Genomic DNA, 9,564 nt, shown 5'->3' on the forward strand with positions numbered 1-9,564 from the left:
CACGCAATGATTCATATTTGTTGTGTTTCTGGAATTATCTGTGGCGGGGGGGGGGGGGGGGGGGGGAAGAAATAAAATACTCAACCCGCTTATTAAAAGAACTTATTTATCTAGGGTGTTTCAAGAATGGTGGACAAATTCGATATTGCGAAAACTACGAATCGCAACAAAAATAGACTTGTGTCGTTTTGGTCCTGGGCCAGGGGCTTATATTGGAAAATTATAAAGTCCGGGATAATTAGATTGTTAATTATTTTTAAGTAATTAACTTTTTAATACTGTTTGTAAGGGCATGGTTTCGGTTAGAAAATTGTTCAGCATTATCGAAAAACACTAAATCAACAAATTGCAGATCGATAAAAGGCAGGTGAAGCGTTTTACGGCTTTCTAAAAAAACCGCACAAAATCAATGGGTTTTTAAGTTTCGATTTGCAATCGGAGCGCATCTCGGCCCCGACGGCACCGCTCCCCGTGGAAAAATAGTGCAACCAGCCCCTGCTGCGTTGCCCGAGGACAGCGCGGCAGGGGTTGGTTGCACTAGTTCTCCACGGGGCGCGGTGCTGTCGGGGCCGAGATGCGTCCCGATTGCAAACCGAAACTTAAAAACCCGTCGAATTTGTGCGGTTTCTGAGAAAGCCGTAAAATGCTTCGCGTGCCTTCTATTGTTCTGCAATTTGTTGATTTAGCGTTTTTCAATGATTCTGAGTAATTTTTTAATCGAAACCATGCCCTTAAACACAATAATAAAAGGTAAATATGAAAAAATAATTAACAATCTAATTATGTCGTTGTTTAATAATTTTCCTAAATACGCCCCTGGCCCAAAACCAAAACGGCGAAAGCCTTTTTTTTTTTTGTTGTTGCGACGCTTAATTTTCGCAATATCGAATTTTTCCACCTCTCGTGAAACACCCTGTACAAATACAGGGTGTTTTTTTTTAATTTTTATTCTTAAACATTTGTTTAAAAAAACGTGAAAGCTACACTAATGCGGTTTGTGCAGGTGGGTTATACGGCCAGGCGGACATTATGTGGGTGGCTAATCTTTGGGACAAGTCGAGTAATTAATTAAAATTCGGTAATAAACTTTTTAATTAGTGGAAAGAGACATATGGCTCCAATTAGAAACTTGCTGAGCGTCATCCAAAAACCCTAAATCAGTCATTTTATATATATATATATATATATATATATATATATATGCGTGTGTGTGTGTGTGTGTGTGTGTGTGTGCGCGTGTGTGTGTGCGTGTGCGTGTGCGTGTGCGTGTGCGTGTGTGTGTGGTAAGGTAGCACAATGAATCGGGAAACGTTAATAAGTCAAAGATGCGTGCTGTCGGAGTTACTAATTCGAAGTTCATTACGAAGTTTCGAGCGGGGACCGCTGTACACTCGTCACCTGATGAAGAGCGATCCCCGCTCGAAACGACGTCGTAATAAACTTCGAATTAGTAACTCCGGGAGTACGCGTCTTTGACTTATATATATATTCTGCTAATCAACTCTTCTGCTGATTTACTGATATATATATATATATATATATATATACGGAACAGCACCTGGGAACAATATATATATATATATATATATATATATATATATATATATATATATATATAAAAGTTATTAAAGTTACCACTCGTAGAGCACCTACAAGGCGAGCGGTTGCGGTAAGGCGCCCGCGAGATATTTCCGTCTCTTACATAGCCCCAGCCTTGTACCTCCTCCACGAGTGGTAACTCCACCGCACAAAGCATTTTCTAAAAAAAATACTGATTTAGGGGTTTTGGACGGCGCTCAGCAAATTTTTTTATTTGGAACCGTGGGAATATTTTTGGTAATTAAAAATCAACGAATTTTAATTATTAGCCGACTTATCGCGAAGATTAGCTACCCCTAGAATGTCCCCCTGAGCGTATAACTCACTCGCACAAACCGCATTTTTGTAGCTTTCGTGGCTTTCTTTTTTTTTTTTTTTTTTTAACAGATATGTAAGAATAAAACAAAAACACCAGGTATATCTATAGTTTAAAAGCAAATTCCTGAGAACAGGCACGTCATAATTTTGCGAGCTTGAGAGTAACCCTGAAAGAGTAAGAGAACGAATAAGCAATTGATGTATGTTTAGTGACTGGTAAACAACGGAGAAATTTAATAGGAAATATATAACAAATTCAAGCCACACGCTGTTTACTACAAAACTCAAGGAATGCTTGTACGAGATCGTTTTCATGCGTAGAAACTTCATATTCTATTGCAGACCGAAGCTCCTCTGGTAATTCGTCCATTTCTGCCTATTATGACAAAGTCGGAGTTGCATACAGTCATGACTGGAGGCTTTGCAACCATCGCCGGCAGTGTCATGGCGGCCTACATTGGATTCGGGGTAAGCACGTTTTGTTCTAAGTTTACAAACTTCTTAAGAAGTTTGCAAACTTAGAAACGGAAAACAGTTTGAGTCATTTTTCATATCCTGTTACTCCCTTCAGGTTAGCCCGAGTCACTTGCTTACAGCGTCCATCATGAGCGCACCGGCTGCGCTGGCCTTTTCAAAGCTCCTCTACCCTGAAGTGGAGGAGAGCAAGACGAATTTGGCAAATATCGTGATGCCCAAAAGGTGAGTTTCTTTACTTGGCATCTCGATTTGATTCTTTCTTTCCCGGCGTTGTTTTTGGGCCCTTATATTTAAAACAGACATTTCAAGGTATAATGGATTTCCCAAGACGGTTCATTTTGATGACGGTCGTATCCATGTCAACACATCCATAGTTTTTGTCTTTGAAACTTTGGCTGTGTCCTTTAATACTGAGAAAAAGAAGAAGAAAAAAAATGGCGATTGCTTGTTCTAGCGAACTTTGTCCCGGATCCTTTTAAGTGAGTGCCAAAGTTGTTCAGGTATTTCTGCGCCTCACCTTTCTCTCTCTCCGTCTCTCTATTTTTTTTTCTTTAAATGCAGTAAAGAAAAGAACGTCCTGGAAGCAGCGTCCAACGGGACCACTGTGGGATTGACCATAATCGGCCAGATTGTGGCCAATGTGATCGGCTTCTTGGCGTTTATCGCTTTCCTCAACAGCGCTCTGCTCTGGTTTGGCTCCATTGTAAAGCTCGACTTCCTAACGTTCGAGGTGAGGTAGTGGCTCACTATTTTACCTTGTTTCCAGAGGGTGTGATACTCCAGTTACACCCTCAGAAAAAAAGGGTGTAAAATGGTGTATCCTTACACCCTTTGTCCCCTACAATACACTCCGAAATTTCAATTTGACGTACAGCGACCTACAGTCGAACAGACGGCCCGAAATTTTTCGAGGGGCTTGATAGCCGTGTGGTACAACTTATTAAAATAGCTAATGTACGTTTTACTGAACACGAAAAAAATAATCCGGGTTTTCTTGGCCCTGCTGTAAAAACGCGGTGTTTTTTTTATGTGGTCTTCTATACGTATTTCAGCTACTTAAAGGGGCCCTGCAACAACTTTTTGACTGATTTTTAATTTGCACCGAATCTGAGCGCACTGAACGTAGAAACTTAATGAAACTTTTCTTTTCTCAAATTTCGCTTTAGTTTAAAAGTTATCGGCAAATTAGGATCACAAAAACAAGCAAAAAATAACCTCCTTCATGGCGCAGTAGGTCCTGGCTTGAGCGGCCGTGAACTAGAGGAGGGATAGTGAGCTCATCGAGAGCTCACGGCTGCCGCACTCCGTGTCGACGGCTCGAGAGGGCGCCACTAAAGCACGTGTTGGATAGGCTGTATGAAGCGGGCGGTCAGGGCGGCTCGCATTGCATTTGCTGCACAATTAAAGACTAATTCGCCCTAACACTTCATTGGCCACAAACGACAGCAAACACGGGGTAAATATCAGTTCAGAACGGGAGCCACTTCGCGCTGCCATACCGCCAAATGGCAAAATCGCCAGCAAAGCCGGCGCCGAAAGCCTTCGGAACGCTCGGAACCGGTCGGATCCTCGACCGCAGCGCCGCCGCGTACATCCGGGTCCTTTCTACGCACGCCGTTCGTCGGCGCCTCATCGCACTAGCCCTTTCTAATATGCGCCGTTTTTTTCCGCCGCTTGGTGGTGGGTATGTCGACGGGTCATTTCTTGTTTCCGTACTTCATAAACTGCATTTGTTTCTTTTCTGATCTCATATACCGAACAAAAACTACTTTGATACATAATTGAAACGGTTCGCGACACTTATATTTTGTATTTCGACTAAAAAAAAAAAGATTTTAGCGGTTCTGACCAGTAGTAAGCCCAGGACCAAAGACGTCAGATATCGCGCGCTTTTGCCTACGCGGGTCGCCCTCGTCGGTGGAGGAGGTTTCCGCGTCGTCCGGTTAAGATATGACGCACTGATATTTAGTTACTCTCTCCGTGCCCGCTGGCTTGCCCGAACCCCAAGAGACCTGGAAACCACAGAAAAGGTAGACGGCTAAATATGATTGCAGGGCCCCTCAAAACGTTGTACCACACGGCTATCAAGCCCCTCGTAAAACTTTCGAGCCGTCTGTTCGACTGTAGGGCGCTGTACGTCGAATTGAAATTTTAGGGTGTATTATAGGGGACAAAGGGTGTATCGATTCACCCTTTTACACCCCTTTTTCTTGAGAGTGTACTCCGCTACTACATTATATAAAAGACTGTCTGCAGACAGTGCCTGAAGCTTGCCCCTTGCTTCTTTAACTATCCTGCTGTGCTGGTATTCAAATTATACATGCGTCAGGCGCGTCCGCAGGTAATGCGGTCATATCGTGTTTGCAACGAGCACCGTCTTTTTGTATAATGTATGCGCATTGTGATTCCGTCGTCGGAGATAAAGATGCAGTGTTGATGGCCTAAGGAAAATATAGCTGTCTCTATCGCATTTCCCCGAGGAGTTCTATAAAAAGGCTTAGCATCGAGAACGTTGTGTAACTAACTACTCGCCTGTGAAGGTTTTTTTTATATTTTTATATCGTTATTTTCTTAAGCTTTAAAAATATTAGACAAAAAATGCTGCCTCTTTAAAAATGACATATGAGATTTTTCTCAACTCGCGTATTGAAAGGTTTGCGCACAAGAGGGATATTTTAAAGTTATTTAACTAATCTGCGTTAATTATGGCCAGTTTGGCACGCAGCTAAAATATATTTGCCAACACTGCTTTGGTTAGCTTCCATTTAAGTCTGGTCACAAGTTAGCTGACCCACTCTGTGTGTCACCACGGTCGGATAGCAAAGGCCTCTGTTTGCGATTGGCAAGTCATGTCCTCCAGCATGGCAGAAGAAAATCCCTGCTAGCTCGCTCCACGGGAGGCAATGGCTCGCTATTGGTTGTTGTGCGCCCATTGTTAGCCGAACGCTGGAGCATGCGCCCATCACAATTCACACGGCAGTTACACTTGCAACGCATTTTGAACGAGAGAAAAGGCCCCGAATGAACGCGATCCGCTATTATGACTTTTAGAACGCATAGGTCACTAGAGCCGCTGCCACACTGCTCATACATAAACAGAAGACGCTGTGTTCTCTGCAGCCAAATGTGACATAATCATTTGCAGCAAGTCTCAAGTATGTGAAAAGTATGTTTGCTTAATAGAGATGTTTACATCGAACATATCTGAAGACAAATTTTCTATGACAAATAGAACAAGATCGCCATTCAAGGAAGCAGACAGTATCTGAGGCCTGTTTCTCCCGCACACCAAGTGATGAACATTTGAGTCCCACCACCGCAAAATAAACTGCTGGCCACGCCAATGTCTGCACACTGCCTCTTTGTAGGTATGAGCAGGGTAATCGCAGCTTTCAAAACGAATTCGCTTCACCTCCTTGGGATCATTCTTTGCGTGTTTAGAGTCTATTCTCCAACCCCTTATAAGCTGTTCTGTGGTCTGAAGGAACGGTAACTTTCGATTGCAGTGGCTCCTGTCGATGCTCTTCACACCCCTGGCATACCTGATGGGCGTTCCTTGGAAGGACTCCATGGTGGTGGGCGAACTCGTGGGCATCAAAACCTTCGCCAATGAATTCATCGCATACGCCAAGCTCGCCCAAGTCAGGAGCGTTCTGGAGGTAAGCGGAGCGTTAGAGAGCTCCTGTTGTGTTGCGGTAGGATAAGTTGTGCGATGTTGTAGGACTCATCGCGATGCGCCGCATACAGTGGAGACGCAGGGCTACCTATTTCTAAATGGTCTGTTGATCTTCAGAGTCCAAATAAATTTGTTCGCGTTTTTAATTATATTTTGCTTCTCCCTTTTGAAGGTAATCTCGTTTAAGAGAAACCCCCGACCTCTATGGGGTTTTATCCATTGATGTATTATATGTCCACCAAGAAAGTTGCTGTTAACGTGAATTCTACAGGCCTTATATGGAATCTAATGCATATAGTTCAAACGTTTTCATACTGTGAGCTTTATCATGCTTCGCTCCTTATTTTTGAACGTAGATTGCGGTTTTGACTTAAGTAAGACTCCATGACACAGTGTTGCTGGGGACAATAGGAGAATATACATTTTTGAATGGTACAGCAGCGTTCATGTGCCTCCATCCTGTATAACTTGTCCAACTAGTATTATCTGTTTCAACACATGCTGTACATTGGATATGTGTCATACTGTTGACTCCTTTAAAATATATTTTTCGTACCTATTCCGAAGAAAACTCACAAAATGTAGGATATTTATTAACGCACTAATTGCGTTCATTATTTGTCGGTGTAACGTACCGACACGTACAATTAATCGGAGACAACGGACGAAGACAGAGGAAAACACGAAGGCGCTATAGATATTTCGGTTTCGTTCAGTTTTGTCACAGTCCTCTTTCGTTTAATTTATGTGTCACATAAGCCAGCCCGCCTGATCACTATTTTTGTCTACGGAACCGTACATACCTGTTCGTTTGTCTGACCTGGTTTCGTGTGCCATGAGCATTAGAGCAAGCGTAAGAAACATACCCCCCCCCCCCCCCTTTTCCTTTTCCGAGTCTTCATTTAAAAAGGCACTACTGCGTCGTTCAGCGCAATGCTCTTTCCACTTGTATCTCACCATCGAACATTTTTCCAACCCGCAACCCGCAGGAACGATCGGTGGTAATAGCGACGTACGCACTGTGCGGCTTCTCAAACCTGGGATCCCTCGGTATCACGCTGGGGGCACTGGGAGCCCTGTGTCCAGAGCGGAAGTCAGAACTTGCCAGCATGTCTGTCCGGGCCCTGTGTGCAGGCTCTGCGGCCTGCTTTCTCACCGCATGCGTCGCCGGTAAGCCAACGAGTCAGGAACGAAAAAAATCATTGAATTAAGACTGCAATTTGGGGTTAGTTGGTTCCAATACATACTGAGGTTTTACGACGAGATACACGGAGACGTAAAGTGAGAAGAAACGCAGGAGGAGTACTTTCAAAAGCAATTTTATTCGAAGACAGATATAAACATTGCGAACTGCACGTGTGAAATCGAAAGGCACCCTGATAAAAGCACAAAGTATATCAGCAAAGCCTCAGCCTGGAGTTAGTGTTGTCTGGCTGCTTTTTTTATTAACTGTGTGCTTTTCCCTTGACCGTGTGAAGTTATCAATCTTTATATGTCTCGTCATAAAAAAAATAATAAGTTGAAGGTACGCCTTTTCTTGTGTTTCCTCTCACTTTTCGTCCCTGTGTTTTCTGGCGTAAAGCCTTAGAGGCAACGAGTGAGTCATGGAACATAGTAAACGGCTCTCCAAACAAAGTGGTAGTGCTGTGCAGGTCCAAAATCGTGCACGCTTTCAAACATTTAAAATAAAAAAAACGTTAACTTTTCAGCGGACGCGTACCTTTTCAATGAGGATATCAACCACACAAACAGCAGCCTTTAATTTCTCGCCTTAACGCTTTTGCGGCCTCCCCTTTCTTGTTTTCGGGAGGTCAGGGCCAGACAACAGCGAAGGCCTTCACGGCAGCCACCAGAGCGTGTATGGGCTGCCGTCCATACAATGTGGGTAGCAGCAGAAAGCGCGTCCTTCTTTGAACATACCTAATAATGCTGTTCGAAGAACTGTCCCTAGTAGATGTTCTGGCATATGTCTGGTCAAGAGAGCTAAAAGGCATAGTGCGTGTAGATTTCATGCACTCCCAATCTGGAGTGGTCGCCTCCGTTCACAAACAGGTTTATTTATTATTGGTTTATAAATGTTAGGCGACAGTCTTGCTCACTAGTTACATTTAATATATCAACGATTAGTGCTTGCGTTATTTTTATTTAGTGACACCAAACTTTTCGGATGGAGACTTCCGCTCCCTAGTCAAAGTCATTGCAACCGATGAGGGAACTTGTTTCTTTTCCGGCGAAATGGCAGTGAATACAAGTGTTTTGGGTTTTTTTGTTCTATGCTGTATATACACATGTCAAACCGAATTTGGTTTGGTTTCTTTATAGAATTTTATTAACGAATATGAATAAAGACTAATTCTAAATACGGTTGGCAATTCTGGACCACGACCAATTAATTCAAAGATTTCTAGATTTCATGTATGAAGTATAAAACGTCTTGATTTATTAGCTTAGTTTGTCTGAAAGGAATTTCATAATTTTGCGTGCAATGCTGCTGAACTATAATGTAAATGGACGTATACGTCACCTTTTTATACTGTTAACTACAGGACGTGCCTCTCCCCAAAATATATCTGATAACGGGAATTCTCTTTAAACCTCAGAAACTTAGAAGGAGCAACGAATTGTGTTTCGTTCCAGTAACCAGCCCATAAACGCCTTGGTGCTTATTGATTAGTCTTGGTGTGTTATTCGCGATGTCAGCTTCTTAACATGGTCACGAAGCTGTTTTGGAACCAGATTAAGCGCTGCTGAAGACGGGACCCTAGTATTCTTGTTATATAGATTTTGTAATCCGTGTTTTATTCGCGTGCAGGTTCCTGAACAGAACAAAGTTTTAATCAGATGACCTCTCTATTAATTATACATACTTATTGTTATCAGCTGCATTCATAGATATATTATGGCGCATCACCTCATTGAGGCAGTTCATGACTCAAATTGCTAAGGTATTGTTTTCGACACGCTGGTGTGTTTGTTGTGCACTTGCCACGGCTCTCATTCGCATGCATAAGATATCTAAACATTTTCTGGTTGACTTTTGTTACTTCAGAAATCTTTTGATCCTTCCGGTAGCCCTCCCTCTTTTGTCCCACCACCCCCCTTTCCCCCTGAAAACTACAAAAAACAACAAAATTGTTTAACATTTCTAATGCGCTACAATTCAAAGATTAGCAGCATGACATATTTGTAAAAGTTTAGACAGCCCATTGAAGATGTTAAATTCGCTCGGAATAAAGTTTCTCAGATCACACCGACAAAAAGAAAAAGAGATCCAAGATTTTACACCTCATTATCCATGATTACTCCAGGAGACCATAAAATTACCTTTTTACTTTTGCCGAATAGCTTTTACACTAGACCTTCAAACTTCACTGAACGCCAAACAGGCAACCGTTTTCGTTTCGGTTTAGTTACTTCTACACAAAAAAATAATTGAAATATAAAATTTTCTTCCTCTCCAACTCACCGCAAATCAAGCAGCGGCGTATTTCGAC

General features: G+C 42.6%; 1 protein-coding gene across 1 annotated transcript in view; it reads left to right on the forward strand.

The window, feature by feature from the left end:
- LOC120836288 (sodium/nucleoside cotransporter 2) overlaps positions 1-3,133 on the forward strand; it is a 71,370-nt gene extending 68,237 nt beyond the window's left edge. The window contains exons 6-8 of the mRNA XM_040205961.3: positions 2,260-2,385; positions 2,489-2,616; positions 2,956-3,133. Coding sequence (XP_040061895.1) covers positions 2,260-2,385; positions 2,489-2,616; positions 2,956-3,133 — 432 coding nt within the window. The remainder of the gene's footprint in view (positions 1-2,259; positions 2,386-2,488; positions 2,617-2,955) is intronic.
- The last annotated feature ends 6,431 nt before the right edge of the window (positions 3,134-9,564 follow it).

Source organism: Ixodes scapularis, unplaced genomic scaffold (assembly GCF_016920785.2).
Source record: "Ixodes scapularis isolate PalLabHiFi unplaced genomic scaffold, ASM1692078v2 PGA_scaffold44__24_contigs__length_19508400, whole genome shotgun sequence".
Classification (NCBI taxonomy): domain Eukaryota; kingdom Metazoa; phylum Arthropoda; class Arachnida; order Ixodida; family Ixodidae; genus Ixodes; species Ixodes scapularis.